This window comes from Zeugodacus cucurbitae, chromosome 5 (assembly GCF_028554725.1).
Source record: "Zeugodacus cucurbitae isolate PBARC_wt_2022May chromosome 5, idZeuCucr1.2, whole genome shotgun sequence".
Classification (NCBI taxonomy): domain Eukaryota; kingdom Metazoa; phylum Arthropoda; class Insecta; order Diptera; family Tephritidae; genus Zeugodacus; species Zeugodacus cucurbitae.
In genome coordinates this window covers 60,473,973-60,494,340 of record NC_071670.1, presented here as the reverse complement: position 1 = coordinate 60,494,340, position 20,368 = coordinate 60,473,973, and the positions used below count along the sequence as shown (strand labels likewise).

The 20,368-nt window shown below is 29.9% G+C and overlaps 1 protein-coding gene across 6 annotated transcripts in view; it reads left to right on the top strand.

Moving 5' to 3' along the window:
- Window positions 1–6,999: 6,999 nt before the first annotated feature.
- The window catches only part of LOC105219502 (transcription factor mef2A), a 112,779-nt gene continuing 99,410 nt past the window's right edge, over window positions 7,000–20,368 (top strand). The window contains exons 1-4 of one of the 6 annotated variants that reach the window (XM_054232182.1): window positions 11,427–12,319; window positions 12,495–13,406; window positions 14,142–14,673; window positions 17,408–19,155. In XM_054232182.1, coding sequence (XP_054088157.1) covers window positions 18,216–19,155 — 940 coding nt within the window. In that variant the 5' untranslated portion in view covers window positions 11,427–12,319; window positions 12,495–13,406; window positions 14,142–14,673; window positions 17,408–18,215. Of the gene's footprint in view, window positions 7,193–11,426; window positions 12,372–12,494; window positions 13,418–14,139; window positions 14,674–17,407; window positions 19,156–20,368 lie in introns of those variants that run through there. The other 5 variants (XM_054232181.1, XM_054232180.1, XM_029045105.2 and 2 more) reach the window with 5 other exon arrangements.

The window sequence follows — 20,368 nt, the reverse complement described above, 5'->3', positions numbered from 1 at the left end:
AATAATTTGCTTTGCATTTGCACTTTGCTATCAAATTAGTTGTAATAGCATTGATGGGGTTTGCCGCTGTGGGACGCAAATACACTGTGATTTATAGTGATTAATCACTTAAATTTCCATTGAAAATCACATGCGAGGTATTCCACAGAACCCTTGTGCTTTAGATGGAAATTTCTAAATGAATATGGCATTATTTTTAGTTTATTAGTAATTTATATCTTATATAATTTGGTTTTTTTTGAAAAATCTGAAGTACTTTTCTAGGCTCCAGATACCATCTATGAGTTCCCAGTGTTTCGTTTAATATTAGTTATACTATAGTTTTGTGGTGAAATTGGATGAAATCGGTCCATGAATGCTCTAAGTCCCCATATACCTATTCATCATTATTTCATTTATTTTATTTGTTATTTTATTTCATTTTATTTTTTTTTTATTATTTTATTTTTATTTTCATTTTCATTTTCATTTTCATTTTCATTTTCATTTTCATTTTTATTTTTATTTTTATTTTTACTTTTACTTTTACTTTTACTTTTATTTTAATTTTAATTTTAATTTTAATTTTAATTTTAATTTTAATTTTAATTTTAATTTTAATTTTAATTTTAATTTTAATTTTAATTTTAATTTTAATTTTAATTGTAATTTTAATTTTAATTTTAATTTTAATTTTAATTTTAATTTTAATTTTAATTTTAATTTTAATTTTAATTTTAATTTTAATTTTTAATTTTAATTTTAATTTTAATTTTTAATTTTAATTTTAATTTTAATTTTAATTTTAATTTTAATTTTTAATTTTAATTTTAATTTTAATTTTAATTTTAATTTTAATTTTAATTTTAATTTTAATTTTAATTTTAATTTTAATTTTAATTTTAATTTTAATTTTAATTTTAATTTTAATTTTAATTTTAATTTTAATTTTAATTTTAATTTTAATTTTAATTTTAATTTTAATTTTAATTTTAATTTTAATTTTAATTTTAATTTTAATTTTAATTTTAATTTTTAATTTTAATTTTTAATTTTAATTTTAATTTTAATTTTTATTTTATTTTTATTTTATTTTATTTTATTTTATTTTATTTTACCGATTTTTGATTATTTTATTTATTTTATTTTATTTTATTTTTTTATTATTTTATTTTATATTATTTTATTTTATTTTATTTCATATATATTTTTTTATTTTATTTTATCTTAGCAACCGAAAACTCGTATACCAGACAAAAGAGGGATCCCGACAAATAGCGGTCACGCCAGGAGCAGCCCAGACCTGTCGAACATTAGTTACGACGATATACTCAAACTCGAAATGAATCGAGATGAATCGTTCTTAATTGGCTACGCAGACAACATCGCAGCAGTAATTATAGCCCGAGACACAGAAGAAGCCCGGAGAAAGTTGAATCAGGTCATGATATGGACGCAAGCATGGCTTGACTCACATAACCTCCAACTGGCAACAGAAAAAACAGAGCTACTACTGTTGACAAATAAGCACATCCCATTAGAAATTAGTATGCAAACTACTACGGACACTCTGAGGACACGAAAATCAGTGAACTACCTAGGTGTAAGACTGGACCCCTGACTAACTTTCTGGGCACAAATCCAGCACGCCGCAGGGAAGGCAGCGAAAATAACATCCCAGCTTAGCAGACTAATGGCGAACATAGGAGGGCCCACCCCAGAAAAGAGAAAGCTCCTAATGTCGACAACCACTAGCGTCTTATTATATGGAGCAGAGGTTTGGGCAGACGTATTAAAAAGGGAAAATCGGCGTAAATTACTGGCTAGAGTGCATCGCACCGCAGCCCTCAGAGCATCAGCCTATCGGACAGTGCCAGGTGACGCAATATTAGTTATAAGCGGAAACGTCCCAATTGACCTCCTAGCATATAAAAGAAAAAAGCTGTGGGAACTAAAGACAGTATGTCAAAACAACAAGAGCGCTATAGAACAAATAAAGAAGGATACAATATTAGCATGGCAACGAAGATGGGAAAATGATAGCCGCGGCAAATGGACGGCCAGACTCATAAAGGACTAAACTCATGGACAAGCCGCAAATTTGGAGAAGTGGACTACTTCACAACACAGCTGCTATCTGGGCACGGATACTTTAAAAAGTATCTCCACAGAATGGGAAAAGTCGAAGAGCCGTCCTGCCTATACAACGACGCGACAGAAGATGATACTGAACACACATTCTTTAAATGTGTGCATTGGCAACAGGAACGCACAGCCGTCGAGGACCTGGTTGGGCCAATAAACGCGGACAATATAGTCAGCGTCATGTTGGTGAGCAGCGAAAACTGGAATATTATCCAGAAATACATAGCTAATCTGCTACATAACAAAAAGCGGGACCTGGACGCAGGTGCGCAGACGTAAGTCTCTCTATGAGAAAAATGGAACGCCACCCTGAAGTAATGCGAAAGCGGTTCCAGGGTGGGCGACGGTTCCCTAGAGGGGGGGTTTTTAGTGGCCTGCGAGTGGCACATACAATTGCTGCGACGACAGCTTTGATGATGCGGTAGGCATTTTCCACCCCCTCTCCCGCGAAAAAAAAAATTATTTAATTTACTTTATTTTATTTTACTTTATTTTATATTTTATTTTATTTTATTTTACTTTATTTTATTTTATTTTATTTGTTTTATTTTATTTTATTTTATTTTATTTTATTTTACTTTATTTTATTTTATTTTATTTTATTTTATTTGTTTTATTTTATTTTATTTTATTTTATTTTATTTTATTTTATTTTATTTTATTTTATTTTATTTTATTTTATTTTATTTTATTTTATTTTATTTTATTTGTTTTATTTTATTTTATTTTATTTTATTTTATTTTATTTTATTTTATTTTATTTTATTTTATTTTATTTGTTTTATTTTATTTTATTTTATTTTATTTTACTTTATTTTATTTTATTTTATTTTATTTTATTTTATTTTATTTTATTTTATTTTATTTTATTTTATTTTATTTTATTTTATTTTATTTTATTTTATTTTATTTTATTTTATTTTATTTTATTTTATTTTATTTTATTTTATTTTATTTTATTTTATTTTATTTTATTTTATTTTATTTTATTTTATTTTATTTTATTTTATTTTATTTTATTTTATTTTATTTTATTTTATTTTATTTTATTTTATTTTATTTTATTTTATTTTATTTTATTTTATTTTATTTTATTTTACTTTATTTTATTTTATTTTATTTTATTTTATTTTATTTTATTTTATTTTATTTTATTTTATTTTATTTTATTTTATTTTATTTTGTTTTATATTCTTCATTCAATTATGATCTTATTGTTATATTATTGTTTTGGCTACCATCCAACACCAATAACCGCGTGCCACCAACCAATTGTTTGCTACATACTCACATCTGTTTCCTCCAACAAAGGTCAGCTCTTGTCTTGTCGACGGCGCTCTCCATATTGTAAAGACCTTCAAAATATGACCTCAATCGCTAGTCATATTCAGTGTTTGTCTTTGATTTGATTTTTTTTCATTCACTTATACACTTCATCCCGCATTAGTATGCAAATGTACCGAATAGTGTGGATCCAGTCTTGACCTTTTCAAAAGTGTATAGAGTAGATATGAACGCACAAAGATATACTTCACTATTTGTTTATGTATGTGTGTGTGCATTAATAGGCAAAACGGCGCCACCTACACCACATACATACGCGCATAAAGATTGTGTGCAAAGCAAATTACATTACAAAAAAAGAATATGGAAAATAAAATAAAATAGAAATAGAAATCACAGACATATCAAATCAACATTTTTATAAACCGACTCACATACTTTGAAAAAGTGCGCTAATATCACTTGACACCGCTTGCAACATGTGACAATGGTTCGCAAATAGATTCTATTATATTACTATATTCGCATATTAGCTTATATATGTTTTTGTATGTTTGTATTTGTGTTAGAGTGTGTAAACAGAAAATAATTAAAATCTATCTGACTTGTGTTGAGGGCATTTAGCTCAACGACATCTGCCTGAGGGTCATTTACGCAATAAGACTCGTGGCAGTGTCGCCAGACACACGCGTACGCTCACGCCCACAGTTGAGGTAGAAGACACTTCGCTTCACTTGTAACACACTCGTGCGTATGAGTGTCTTCGTGTGTTTGCAGTCAGCAACAGTTGAGATAAATGGCACTGAACTATGACGCTCTAGTGACAGAGAGATCAATGTATAGACAATGTGAAATAAAATCATTTATGCCGATATGTGAAGAGATGTACATATGTCTCGGCGCATGTACATGTACATGTACATGAGTGCCATGAGAGAGTATTGGAAAAAAGAATATATGTATGTAAATCAGTCAATTGCGTAAATACTTTGGAAAATAAAAGCGATATCTTTATGATACTATATATCGAGCATTTGTATAAGTTACTTCGACGTGCATTTATTTTTACACCTCTATAGCATACACCATGTGCCTAAAGTATGTAACAAAATTGTTGACAAAGAGAGCGCGCTGACATTCATTTCTGAGCTCAATAATCAGCTGTTTTCCGAATGTCAACGAATATTTACGAAATACTCTCTTACTAGAGGGAAATATTTTATTATGAAAATCGTTTGAGAAAGTCCAGCTTCAAATACATCGATATGGACAAATTGCTTTAATAAATCAAGAATTAATATATAGTACTGGAAGACTTGAGATCAATACGAAAAAACTTCAGAAGCTGCATATCTCGTTTGTAAAGACGTTTATTTAGCTCAAGTATAATGAACTTGCTGCATCTCCACTACTCATTGTATTCTCTCCACAAGATTCACCTTTAATATCTAGGGCAGTCTTTATATACGGCTTTGTTGATTAAGTTTTTGAGCCATAGTCTTTTGTTTGGGTTTACATAAGGGTTTTTAAAGACGAATACCAGTGAAATCACGAACTGACTATCCCCATAAAGGTTTGCTGAGATCTTTGTATTTAATGTAATGGTTTCTGGACATTACTAGATGAAGGGGTCCAAAATGTTTCTCACTGATATGTATTCCTTTATATGGAACCATTCTCATGTGGAATCATATATAATAAGGTTATGATTGTTAGAGGATTAAAAACTTATAAAACCTAATTCGTTGAGCTATGTAACTGGAGCGCACAAATAATTTTTTCTGATAAAGGACTGTCAAGTGGGCAGCATTTCCAAAAATATGTGAAGAATATTTTATGCTCCTACAACAATAAAATATTTAATATATATACTTAATTCATTGAGATTACAGGGCCATATTAATATTAAATTCAATCGGAATTGTTAAAAAATTAAATTTTTAGTCATAAAGACATAAGCTAAGATACTACTTATCCAAATAATTTCTTTTAATTATAAACAGTCTATATGTATTAAGCGACGAATAATATTATGTTAAAGTTCTCTAGGTCTAAGAATCGTTAATAATGATAATTTGTGACTGACGAATAAGGTAGTGAAGCAAGTATTTTTCTCTTTCGTTGACAAAAATCTTCTCCAGTGTCACCTCCACTCGACAAAATTTCTACCAGCATTATGTTTAGGCGTTCTCTGCTGATAAAAACGCGATATTCAAGAACAATTTCATACGGCTTTTGGTTGCCATTTCCATCATATCTCTGGTAGAACTATCGTCAAATGGAGATAACATTCCTGGGACGCTCATAAAATAATGTTCCATAATCACACCGATTTTTCATTCGAGCTGCTTCTACATTTAAATGTTACGTATACGTAAATTTGTTATAGTCTACATGGAGTGGAACCTGTTTGGAGTACTTTTCAAAGAATTTGAACATTTTTTAGAAAAAAATCATATATTTTTATACGCATATTTTTTAGACACACTGTACTGCATGTTCTTACTAGCTATTTACCGACAAAAGTGTGCAATCAATTTGTTTTGAAAATAGCATCTATTCATATTGTATCTGATAGCTCAGTGAGTGAATAGAAAATGACACATGAAGAGTAAATACCAACATACATATGTATATATGTACAAATGTATGCACTACTATGTGCTACAAAATTGAAATAGAGAAATGTTTGAAAATAACACACTTTTTATTTGCTGTTGTTGACTGACAAACACATACACTCACACACACAAACAAGCAATGCGAGTGAACTAACTGAAAATTCGCAAATTCGTCTATGACTAATTGACTGATGATTGTCGCAGCTATTTGCTAAGAGATTGAGGCACTAATATATATATATATATATATATATTTATATGCTCATACTATGTGTGTGTATGTATGTTTATGTGTAGCTATTTGAAAAAAAGCTTTATATTGATAGCTGATAAAATTGTATTTGCATGTTGTTTTGGTCTCCTGCATAGAAGCATATTTTTGGAGTGCACAACAACAACTACAAAAAAGAGAAAAATAATAAAAAATAAATAAAATAAAAAATTATAAAAAAAAAATAGTGAAAAAAATAAACATAAAAAATTAATAACTACACACTACCAAAAACAAAAAAAAAAAAAAAACAATTGACAGCAATGTTGCTCAACCGCAAACTTGACAGCGGAATCGACAAATTCCAAGTCGGCCACAATCAACGCGAGCGCCAACGTGTGCAATGAGGTAGACAAGTCAACAACAAGTTGGCCGCGTGCTACGCTACGATGGCAACAACAACTGACGCTAACAACAATAAACTTAAATGACAACAACAACAACAACAATTGTAGTGCATAGCAGTCATTGGCAGCATTGCCCCAAGTAGTACCCCGAAAAAACAAAACATGCCGCTTACAAACAGGCCTGTTTTACTATATGGAGCACAAGCACAGGCTGCCATGAGAGCCAACTGAGCGTACGTGTGTGTCACTACACTATATTAGTTGGCGAGTTGGTATGGGTGTGTGTGTGTGCGTACGCGGCGCGCGTGTACTACTTTGGGTGTGCAAGCCTAGAAGCGGTGGCGAGCATTTCAGTTTTGTACGAAACAACGCGCGATTCGTTGTTGGCGACGCGAGTAGACGGTCGAAGACACGCGGCAAGTTGAACGTTTATTGTAAGGCAAAACGTTGTACGTACATTTTATACGTACATGTGAACGGTAAAAACGTTTCAGTGGCGTGTGTGTCTGTGTATATTGTGTATACACGTATTTCGAAAACGAAACGTAAGCATATCAGCTGTTTACCACATATTGCGGAAGTTGAGCGCGTGTGAGAAGAAAGCAAGTGACACGGGGGTGTGTGTACTTGTAAGTGTGGTGTGTGCAATAAGAAACATATATTTTGAAAATAGTTTCGGAAAGTTAGTGAGGATTAATTAAATCACAAAAAAAACTAAAAAAATATTGAAAAAAAAAAAAATTGAAAAAAAATATATAAAAATTTGAAAAACAATCAGAATTTTCAATATTTTTTTAATTAAAAAAATAAGAAAAAAATCAGTGCAAAGTAATACTACAATGTTAAATAAAAAAAAAAATAAAATACATTTTATACGAAAAACCAACATAAAAAACAAATATTTCTTACTTGGAAACAATACTGATTGAAATACCAATATCCAAACAATAATAAAAAAAATATTTTACTAGATTTAATCCAAAAAATTATATAAAAAGAAAACAATTTCAGAAATTTAATAAATAAAAAATAATTAAAAAAAATAATTTTTTTTTTGAAATAAATTTAAAATAATTTTTTTTTAAAGAAATTTAAAACAATTTTTTTTTTAGTAAACTAAAAATAAAAATTTTTTAAAATAAATTTAAAATAAACTTTTTTTGAAATAAATTTAAAATAAAAAATAAAATTAAATATTTTTTTTTTAAATAAATTCCAAAAATAAAGCTAAAATTGTTAAAAAATAATAATAAAAATATAATCTTCAAAATCAAAAAAAAAACAATTATTTTTTACTTGGAAACAACATTAATTGAAATACCAATATCCAAAAATTGAAAAGAAAAAAATTCAAAAAATATTATATTGAACAATTGGTATTTCCCTTGAATTATTGCCTATTATTGTGTATGCATAAATATTGCAATTGAAATTTCACAATGTCATCTATCATATTACCTTTATGGAAGTTTTCGCCACCAAAAGAAAAAAAGAAAAAACAAAAACAATAACAACATGACCACATAGTGTTCAAAATTTGTACTCAAACGAATATGCAAAGCGTTTGCGTCATAAGTTCATATAATATTCGTGTGTTGTAGTGTTTGTTGTACTACAAAGTGTTGCAACAACACGAAACGTGCGCTCCCAACACAAAACGCACATACACTCCACGAATAATGGCACCCACACTCTCTTTATTTTAGCTTGCTGTTGTTTTTGTTTGCTTTTCGCGCACAAGCTTACATTGTGGTTCAGTTTTTTGCCTTTTTGAGGATCATTATGAACTGCTAAGTTGGTTTTTCTGTGCATGTGTGTGTGTGTGTGTGTATGTGTACTCATTTACTGCTCACTCAGCACCAAAAACAGATGGCACAAGAATAGGCGGCTTTTGTTGACTTTAAAAACAAAATATTTACTAATATTTGGTATACTAATAGGTTTCCGTTGCAGCTTTGGAGCTTTTTTTTATTTTCAAAGGCTTTGTTTTGACCTTTTTGAATCAGTAGAATTAAAAAAGTATATAATATAGTCTTCGCTTTTATCTACATATATCAAAATTGGTTGAAAAAGGTTTAAAAATAGAAAAAAGTGAATAAATAAAATAATTTTTTAATTTTTATTTTAATTTATAATATATACCAAGATCTCCCAAGATATGATCACGAAGCAATTACTAAATCATTTTTGAAATCATATGCAGCACTGAAATTCTCATTTAAAATAAAACTAAATTCTTACAATCTGTGCAATACCTAACATATTTAGTATACCCTAAATGTAGACAACATTTTCTGAGCAATCTTTATGATATGTTCCTAAATGTAGGCAATATTTTTATTTTTTTTTTCTCTTCAATGTCACAATACTAATAAAATAATTTCTATATTTTCGAAAATTTTTAAAAACTTATTATATAACAAATTTAAGCGAAATACAGTAGTTTTTTGAAATAACGAACACATTAATTGTCAGGCCTGTTCGTTACATCGAATTTTTATTTAATTCGAGTACTCACTTAGAGGTATTTTTATCAATAAAAATGAGTTATATATCCGTAAATTGCAGTTTAATAAATTGTTTTATTAATTATTTGTTAAAAAATGAAAAACCATAATAAAACAATTCAAATCCATACTCATACTCATACTTCTATTTGGTGCTGATCAATAATTTTAAGCTTTTTTGTAAAATTCAAAATTTTTTTAATTTGGACATTTCTTTTGAAAGTTTTTAAGTTTTTTTTTTTAATTCTGGTTCGATGTTATTTATTATATTATTTTCTCTTTCTTCATATGTCTTCTTCATGATGTTCGTTAAACCGAGTACTTACAAATCATAGATGTTCGTTCTTTAAGGTACTCAATGTAACAAATTTGCTTGTTCGTTATAGGCGGTTTCCGTTAAAACGAATATTCGTTATTTCGTAAAACTACTGTAATGAATAATAATAATTCCTAGATCATTCTCTTGCTTTCAAAAACTTAAAAAAAGTTGTTGAGAATTATTATTATTAGAAATCGATAGATATTGTTATCGCTACACCAAATATGCTCTTTTTCTATAGATGAGTTACAATATTTTTAGCTTTCATTAATTCGAGTTCTATTTCGACTAGATCCAAAATATTTTTAGAAAATATATATTAAATATATTAAGTTTTAATTATTTATTACTGCTAAAAGATTTAAACCACTTCAGGATTCTTTATATTTTAATGTTTTGATTTATCAATAAACTTTTTATTATTAAAAATTCTGGGACATGAAAATATTTCACTATCTCCACTTAAGATAATAATTCCATTCTTTCAATTCTAAATATAATCAATAATAATATTATTATTATTGTTTTACTATGATTTATTAAATTTAATGCACCACTTTGCCAAAATCGCCCACTGTGCACAGCTTTTGATTTGCATGCCTTGTTGCTGCTCGGCCGCCTGCTGTACTTTCTCTCAATCAATACAGCTGATTTTGTATACACGCTTTGTTGTTATTATTGCATACACATTACAATAAACAACTACAATAAATTGACTAAAGATTCTTTGATTGTGTTCTGTTGCGTTTTTTTACTAACTTATTTGTTTACTCATAAAAGAGAGCTTCAGCATGGCCCGAGACATAAAGAATTGAGAATTCTTATGCATACACTCACAGAGAGAGCGAAATTGTATTTTATTGTGTTTTACTATTGAAAATGTGTAAATTATGAAATCACAAAGATTTTTGTATTTACTAGGGTGGGTGTTGAAAGAATAGGGAATGGTTTAAATTTGGAAGATTTAATTAGATTAGTTTAGAACTGTTGTCTTCTTCGGTGATATTAAGTTCATTTATGTTTCTTGACCTCTAAATATTATTGTCAATTGTCATTTTAATGAAAATACTTTATAGATTTATTTCATCGACGAGGAAGACCAACATAAAAGTAGCTGAAACCATGACGTACCTAAAGGTACTCTCTGACGAAATGCGAATTCTGTGAAGTAATCATTATTGACGTATTACATTAAAGCAAGAAATCAGAAAAAGCAATAATAAAAGAAAATAAATTGAAATAAATAAAATATTAAAAATTGTAAAAACAAGAAATAAAAAAAAAATTATAAAATAAAATATATATATTTAAATGAAAAAAAAATTAATTAAAAAAAATACAAAATATTTTTTTATAAAAAAAAAAATTAATGAAAAGAAATAAAAAAATAATTTTTTATAAAAAAAAATTAATTTCAAAAAATAAAAATAAATTTTTATTAAAAAAAAATAGAAAATAATATTAAAAGGAATAAATTTTAATGGAAAAAATTATTTTTTAAAATACTGAATTTTATTAAAAAATATTATTTTTATTTCGAAAAAAAAAACGGATGACTAGACAGCAACTGGACTGAATACCTATACATAAATAGTCAAGAAAACATAGAAAAGAGTTGGCTGATAAAAAAAAGAAAAGCACAATTTATCACAGAATATACAGAATGCTCTCCATTTTATGACCTAGACATCAAGGCAGCCTTGATTAACTTCCGATAAGGTGTTCTTTCTCCTTAAATTACCACTTATCCGTCTTTGATTTGAGCAAAAGCTATATACCTCTTGAAGCCTAAAGGTATGCTACGTTTTTTAGGGTCAACTTTTATATGTAGAACTCAAATAAGACAAAATTATATTACCTCCCAACAATTCGACCTCTGGAACCTCAATGGAAATTAGGTGATATATGCATTCGAATCTAAGGCGTTTGGGATCATCAAGAGTTAGTTTTTCAAAGTCAGCGTTGCATATTGTGGGACTTGCTGTAATTTCAGTTTACGATAATTGAGATGAGTCACAAATTATTGCACTGTGGTCTAAACTTTGACACCACTAAAATGGACACCTTCATTTATACATCCATATATGTATGTAGAGTGAAAAGCTTCCAGTATTCGACCGACTCTGGCTTCTTTGTTTCACTCGGTATAGCAATAATTTCGTTTTTTTTTCATTATTTATACACTCTTTATAACACATTTATCTCGTTGTGTTTGATTTCGAAGATTTTCACTTAGTTTATTTTCAACAACTTTTGGCTTTGTTTCATCAGCGAGTGTATGTGAGTGTGTGTGTGTTCGTGTGTGAGCGACTGTTCTGAGAGCACCTTCATGCTGTGTGCGTCGTGCAAAGAATTTCTTTGTAAACTTTACGCTCACGCAGACAGCAAGAAAATGCTGCGAAGAAATTGAAAAGCTCGCCATTGCTGATTATTAGTATATGTATACAACAACAGTAAAGCGCATGAGTGTATATGTGTGTGTGTGTTTTACGTGTTGCTTACGACACTATCGCAATGCTCTATTGCCTTTGTTTGCTTTTACTTTTGCTTTTGCTTGGTGATTTTTGTTAATGTTTTTGTTTTTGTGTTTTTGCTTCATTCTGTTTTTTCTTCTGTCTTTGCTTGTTTGTTGGTGCTGCTGCTTCTTCTTTCGCCGCTGCTTTGACGTTGTGTGATTTGCTTTTATCAATTTCGTGTTAAAAATTGTGCAAGTCAAAAATTAATTCAAAACGTTCGTAGTTCCCCTAACGGTAAGACGCGCTAGCGTTGTGCCACGAGTTGTTGAAATAAATTTACGAGAATATACCAAGTGACTAGACTAGATGCTGGCGCACAACGCAAAAAAGGTGCAAAAAATAATAAATTATTGCTAAATTGAAAACGGGAATTTTTTAATACGTAAGCGTGTTGATAACGGGAATATCATTTGTTGTTCATATAAATCTAGTTTTTTAACTTTATTTGGAATATTTTTTTTTTATAATTTCCTTTTTCAAATATTTATTTTTTTTTCAACTACAGTGTATTCTTCTGCGAAAACTGTTGTCTCATGCCGTAACGTAACGCTGCCAGCGTAAAGTGCAGAACGCTATAGAAATCACATTCTATAAGAAAGCATATTTCTATTGTGAATTACACAAAATCATATGTAAATAGCACAAATTTTTCTCCGAGAAAGTGCAAAGTTCGCAGAGCAGGTTAATTGCAGTGAACTTTGTGTGTGGCGTGAAAAATTGTTGCATGCGAAAAAAAATTTTTTTTACAAAAAAACAAACAAAAAACTTGTGTAAGGCCCTTGCCAAGTCTGGTCGCAGTCAGCGCACATTTGTCATTAATAAATGCATAACAACAACAATAATAACAATAAAAAACAAAATTTAATAAAACACAAAACGAATTTGTGGTGTCAACATCAGTCAGCCTGTAGTAGTCATCAGTCATTGGACACATTGTTGTTGCTCGACTAGAATTTGTTGAGTTCTTACTATAAAAAAGTTGATATATTGACAAATGTTTGTCTGTCTTCATAATAACAGTGCAAAGTGAAAGCTCTTGTTGGCGTGTAGATGAAGAAAGAAGAATTCTTCAAGAATTTAAATAATAATAATAATACATAGCGGTAAAAAGTGTTAAAGAATGCAAACATAAGAAAGTTGAAATTAAAATTACTTAAAAATAGAATAAAACTTCTTAAAAACAACAATAACAACAAGCAATAAGAAAACAAACGAAGAAAGCGTCGCTTAATCAACGCAACGGCTTCGCTGCTTATACATTGTCTAAAGGTTGAGACTTGTTTTGTTCCGTTTCCACAACGTTTCGGGTGCATATATAACACTGTTGACATACATAATACAGACGACGCTGAACTTTGAGATCATCAATGTAATTTCATTTCAGTATACAGTGCAAATGTAAACAAAGGCAGTGAAGGTGATACATAAGTAATCAGCTGTTTTGGCGGCAGTGCAGGCAAAATAGTAGAAAATAATTAAAATAAAATTAATAAAATTTAAAAACAAAAATTAAAAAAATAATAAAAACTAAAAAATTATTAAAAAAAAAATGAATTTAAAAAAAATTAAAAATAATTAAAAAAAAAATAAAAATAATTTAGTATAAAAAAAAAAGTAAAAAATAAAAAAATTATTTAATCAAAAAGAATTAATTAAAAAAAAATTAAAAATAATTAAAATAAATAAAAATAATTTATTATAAAAAAATTAAAAAAGAAAAAAATTTTTTAAATAAAAAAAAATTAATTAAAAAAAAATACAAATAATTAAAAAAAATAAAAATAAATTTTTACAAAAAAAAATTAATTTAAAAAAATAAAAATAATTTATTATAAAAAAATTATTTAAATAAAAAAATATTAATTAAGAAATAAAAATTAAAAATAATTAAAAAAAAAATAAAAATAATTTATTATAAAAAAATTAAAAAATAAAAAAATTATTTAAATAAAAAAAAAATAATTTAAAAAAATAAAAATAATTTATTATAAAAAAATTATTTACATAAAAAAAAATTAATTAAAAAAAATTAAAAATTATTAAAAAAAAATACAAATAATTTTCATAAAAAAAATTTTAAAAGAAATAAATTTTAATTGAAAAAAAAAATATTTTAATTCCAAAATTTTATTAAATTTTTTTTTTTATAGAGAAAAAGAAGTGACCAAAGCTTGCGCTTGTGCTTAAAACGCAGTAAGTCTTGTGAAAGCAGTGTTGAAGCGAAATAAAAAATAAACTGCAAAAACAGCAACCGCATAAACACACTCATAGAATTTTCGTAGAAATCCCTAAAATAATTGCGCTGACGTCAGGCCGAGTGGCGCGACAACGTGCGCACCAACACCAACAAACAAACATACACGGACACAACTATCTAGTTGTTTGTATGGATTTGCACTTGTTTTGCGCAGAAAAGCCAACATTTAATAATTTGTTAAAGGCATAAGTGCAAATAATTCATAATAAATGCCAATAACTGTTTAAAACGTGTCAAACGAAAGTTAGTAACAACAAAAATAAAAAATATTACAAATAAGTGCGAAAAAGAAAAAGCCACTCGCCAGTTATTCAGAATTGATTTTGACTTGTGGTGTTTCATGCTGGTTTTCTGTTTGCGAAATGCACTCGAGTTGTTAATGTTATTGCAAATTTGTGACGTGTAAATAAGGCGACAAATTAACACGGTAAATATTTTGCACAATTATTCATTATTTACATACATACATACATACATATGTGTGTATTCACATAGGCATTTGTGGGTACACTTGTTTAAAAATAAGATATAAGTAATTTGTTTTATGTACACTAGCGTATATTTGTACAAATATTGACAGTCGTGTGCAACTAAGTGAATGTCTTGTATTTCAAAATAAAACAAGTAAGGACTAAGTTCGGGTGTAACCGAACATTTTATACTCTCGCAAGTTATTTATTTAATTTTATTAATATAACACACAATTTGACCCATATATTCGGCATATATATGGTCAAGTCCAATGAAAGTTTGAAAACCCTAATATTAGATATATGGGAGCTAGTGGAAATTATGACCCGATTTCATTCATTTTTGGCACGGAGACATAAATCTTCTCTCTGAATTTCTATAAAATATCTGAGATATCTATATTTTAGGTAAAAACTTTATTAGAAGCACTCAGGTCTTCATTTTCGATATATGGATCGATTTTAGCGATTTTTAGAATGGGGCTACCACACAATAAACATAGTATTTGTGCAAAGTTCTGTTCCGATATCCCTAGTACTTACTTTATATATTGTAAAGTAAACGATTCAGATCATCTTCTAAATTCTGGTATATATGAAGTAGGCGTGGCTGTGAAGCGATTTGGCCTATCATTAAGATGCTACGATTACCAACCAAATTTCATTGAAATTGGTCGAGTAGTTTCGGAGATATGGTTATTGACCCTTAAGTTAGAAGAGCCACGCCCATTTAAAATTGTGTATACCAATTTGAGTGCAGCCCCTCAGTACAATATTCGCCTCTCTTAGCAATCTTGTTGCGAGAGTATAAAAATTAAGTTTTGTTTTTTAAAAATATTGAAGTTTTAGTTAAATATATGACAAGTGTTCAGTACCAGATACCTTTTATATGTATGTATATATTGTTTAATAAAAAATTGTTGATATTGAATGGAGTAATTTCATAGTTAAAAGTCTATAAATTAAAAATTTACTTTACTTATTAATTTTATTATCATACTTTAGTAATGATATGCATGATTTGTGAATAATCATTTGGAAAATAATAACATTTCTCGAATATAACTCCATATCAAATTGTTATTAAATCTTTAATAAAATGTTTGAAACTATAGCAATCTTTCTAAAAAAAATAACTAATTCTAAAAGGTTATTAAAAAAAATTTTAGTTTAAGACCAGATACTTCCCATCCATATATATTTTTTTTTGTTACCTCCTTTATATACCTTATACCCTTATATATAAAATATTTACTACCATAAGCTTTCTTATACCATTTTAGTTTGATAGTCAATTGTAAAAACTTGCTTACTATCAATTGTAGTGAATTTGAACATTTTAAAACTGTGGATAATCATATTCAAAAGATATTTTAAAATGTGTGCTTTCTTATAATACAACATTTATGAGTGCCTTCCCACTATTTACAACCCATAAAAAATTTGAATCAGTTCAACGTTCAATAAACTGTGAAAAATTTCGAAGTTCATTTCAAAACCGTTTTCGAAAGTTCCAATAAAATTCTGAATTATGGTCTGTGTAACGAACTACTTTTGAATCAAAATAAGCTTACATGGGATTATTCAATGTTTCCTCACTATTATTATACTTAATTCTTATGCTCTTTAGATCATACAATGAAACGTCTGATGTTTGAGTCGGACATCGGGTATATGCCTTTTGAGGTTATATAAAAACTCGATAATAATGTGAAAGAGCGAAGATAAATGTTTACGCTTCGTTAATATGTGGTGAATTGGTATAAGTATGATGAAGTTAAATTTTATAACCAATAAATCAATCCCTAATATACATTCATTCCTCGAGAGCTGTTGATTTCTAATGACTTCATAACGATTTTACTTTTCGTTGTTATTATTGTAGACATACATATGTAGGTAAGAAGTAAGTCCCTCTTGAAGTACCAATGGCGGCTTTATGCCTTAAACCACATATCTGTTGATGCCAGAAGTCCATGACGGTGTATGGTTATCACGAATTTCGCAACCAAATTTTTCGTGAACACAATTAGTTTACCAAATTCATGCTTTGTTAGTAATCCCCAAATATGAACATTCACTTCATGTGTCACTGATCGCTGGAGAACCTAATCGCTTTTAGTGGACCAAGCACACTCAATTGTGTCCGCCATCTAAAACGGGGACTCAACTGTGAAGACTGCTTGGCTGCAATCATCAACCACATGTTCAAGTGACCACAATTGACCCTTTTTTTTGAACATCTTGCTGTTATTAAAGGTTTTACCGGGGGCACGAAACTTGATTTGAAATTTCATCAAGCGGTTTTTTTATTGTATTTATTGTATATGACTGGATTAGCTTCGAAAATGCTCTATATAACTAAATCTTTTCTCTGAAGGAGCTTTACAAATGAATATTTTGGGATCTTATGGATGAGAACAAAGAAAACTAATCCATGAATTGGGTGTTCTTTAGACGATTTGTACATATTTGTATCAAAAATGATTTCAATTCGTTAAATTTTAGGAAATATTTACTTTAAAAGTGACATTCGAATAATTTATTAAAAAATATAAAATTTTTGAAAAAATTAGATTTTTTAAAGGGTTAAGTTTTAAAATTTTAAATTATTTATATATCATGATACATTTCATGCAAAAAATATATGAAAATCCTCAAAATCTATTAATTTTTATTTTCTATTTGCAGATTATATTAATTTTTCTGACGTAGAACAGCGCGATCGTCTAGCCACAATTGAAGCGACGCCGCTGCAGAGAAAAATCAAATAATTCGCAGAGCAACGCTAAATCGATAAATAAACGCATACTATGTACAAATTGCAAATTTGCTCAAAACAAAAACAACAAAAATCAACAAAATTAATTAAACGACCAAAACAACAACAACACCAAAAACAAGAGCCACCGCCTCTAACCACACGCAAACTACAACAACAATTGCAGCGGAAAATACGTGCAACAAAAATAACAACAACAACACAATTTGCCAGTAAACTTGCAAAACGAACAAGTTCGGGCAATTACTGCAACAACAACAAGCAATTACTTTTATATTCCGTACATTTGTTAAATAAACGCCGCGTAAACGCTGCCATCGCTTATCGGCAACAACAATTGTGCGCGTTTAGCAATTTATTGCATTTGATCACACATTTCCTGCAAAGCGGACGTGCTCATCTGCTGATCGGGCACTCTGCGAAGTTGAGATATTTTATCGATTACACATAGCGAAGCGATAAGCGCGCGTGGCGATCGACGACAGTGATCAGCAGCGGCAGCAGCAACAACAACGACGCAATTGGAATATTGTTTTGTGCGAACGTCAACGGCCCCGTTAATTAACGGCAAAGCGCAAGAAAAATATATATTAAAATAAATCAATTTGTTTTCCTAGAAATACAAAGAAAACTCAGCAGCGCAGCAGAGCGCTTTCGCGAAACAGAACGAAACGAAACGCATTGGAACACAGTGAGAACGGCACACACAGCGGCGCCATGAATATCGATAGTCCGATTTTTGTGCCGCGCAATAGCGCGCCAATGACCGCCACGCCGGCGGCACAGCTCAAGGTGGCCGCGGTGATGGACCCTAATGCGCCCAAATCACCATTGGACACCAGCAGCAGCAACAACATTATGCACAACAACAAAAACAATATGAACGGCTATTGGCCTTTCTTCAACAATGCCACGGCATATTATCCATGCGGCGGCCTCAACAGCAATTACTTGCAATTTTGCCAGCAGCAACAACAACAACATCATCAGCAGCAACAATATTTGCAACACTTGTTGCAGCGTCAAAGAACTTTGCCGAACTTTCACCATCACCATCAGTGGATGCAGAGGAAAAATTTAAATGGCATAATCGGCCAGCGACAACAACAACAACAACAGCAGCAACAACGTAAGCAAACAACAATAAAAATGTCGACAGAAATGTCAACACAGCAGAATCAACAGCGTCGCAAGAAGCAGAAAATACAACAACAAGCCTTGCAACAGCAACAACAACAACAACAAATGCCGGAAGAACAGCCAAATCGACAGCAACTACAACAACAACAAGAACAAGTGAATATGACAAATATACCGCTTGTGATTAAAACAACTGAAACGCTTTCGCCGCAGTTAACAGTTGCAACAACAACAACAACAACAACCACTTTACCAGACGCGTTGTTGTTGTTGTCTACAACGGCAGACATTATCAACATTAATAATGTTGTAAACGACAATAATTTGAGCAGCAATAACAACAATGTTAACGATAAAAATACAAATTCGAACAACAACAACAACAACAACCACAACAAAGTGGATGAAGATATCAATATGACAACACTTGCAGTAATAAGTAACGGTACAACCGCATTATTGCCACATCAATCAACTCAATTAGCTGAGGAGGCGGAAATTTCCAACACAAAGAAAGGTGAGTGTTGACCTTTAATGAACCGTTAAACAACATGATTGTTGCATTAAAAAATTAAAAAGATGTATATTTGGGCAATGTTTTAAGAGCAACAAACCACATTTATTCTCTTACGTCAGTTAATTAGTCACGGGATTGGGCATAAGTAACATTTGTCAGCCTTTTCCTGATAGTCAAAATAATTTGAACAGGGAATTTGAAATGACGAATATATTTAATTTTAATAAATAACTAAATATTGCCTTGAACTTGAATAAATTTGTTATGAAACTGATTCCAAAAAGATTCTAGTTGAAAAAATATCATGAATAGCTTTTAGACCAGATTATTTTTGCAATACAATCCAATCAGACATTTTGGACATGATTCTAATTGGGTCATTACTAGTTTTTTCTGAGTTTTAGTTTGAGAATTAGTTCTTATTCTTTTTGGTTTTCTTCTTAGAAGTAATGATAGAATTAATTTGTCTGAATCTTCTTCTTCTTGACTGGCATAGACACCGCTTACGCGGTTATAGCCGAGTCCACAACAGCGCGCCACGCATCTCTCCTTTTGGCAATTTGGCGCCAATTGGTTATACCAAGCGAAGACAGGTCCTTCTCCCCCTGGTCCTTCCATCGGAGAGGAGGTCTCCCTCTTCCTCGGCTTCCACCAGCGGGTACTGCATCGAAAACTTTCAGAGCTGGGGCACTTTCGTCCATTCGAACAACATGTCCCAGCCGCTGTCTTTTTATTCGCTGGACTATGTCTATGTCGTCGAACAACACATACAGCTCATCATTCCATCTTCTGCGGTATTCGCCGTTGCCAATGTTTAAGGGACCATAAATCTTCCGCAAAACCTTTCTCTCGAAAACTCCTAGTGTCGTCTAATCGAATGTTGACAACGTCCACGCTTCTGCACCATAAAGTAGGACGGGAATGATGTCTGAATTTTACCATGCTTATATAGAACCCCAGTTACTTTGGATAGATTGAGCTCTAATTTAATATAGTCATCCCAAACGTGGGAATTGTTTTTTCATGACAGAAATGAGATCATTGAATAAATTGAGCTATGATATAAACGGTGCTCCTATGAGATAGGTTTATATTCTACTTTAGTAGATGACTTCGCTAATTAACAAGAGAAATAGAGAAAAAGTGGTCAATCAGTGGTCTATGTATATCAGTGTAACCCATGAAAAATTGGGTGATTTTCGTGATTTTTTTT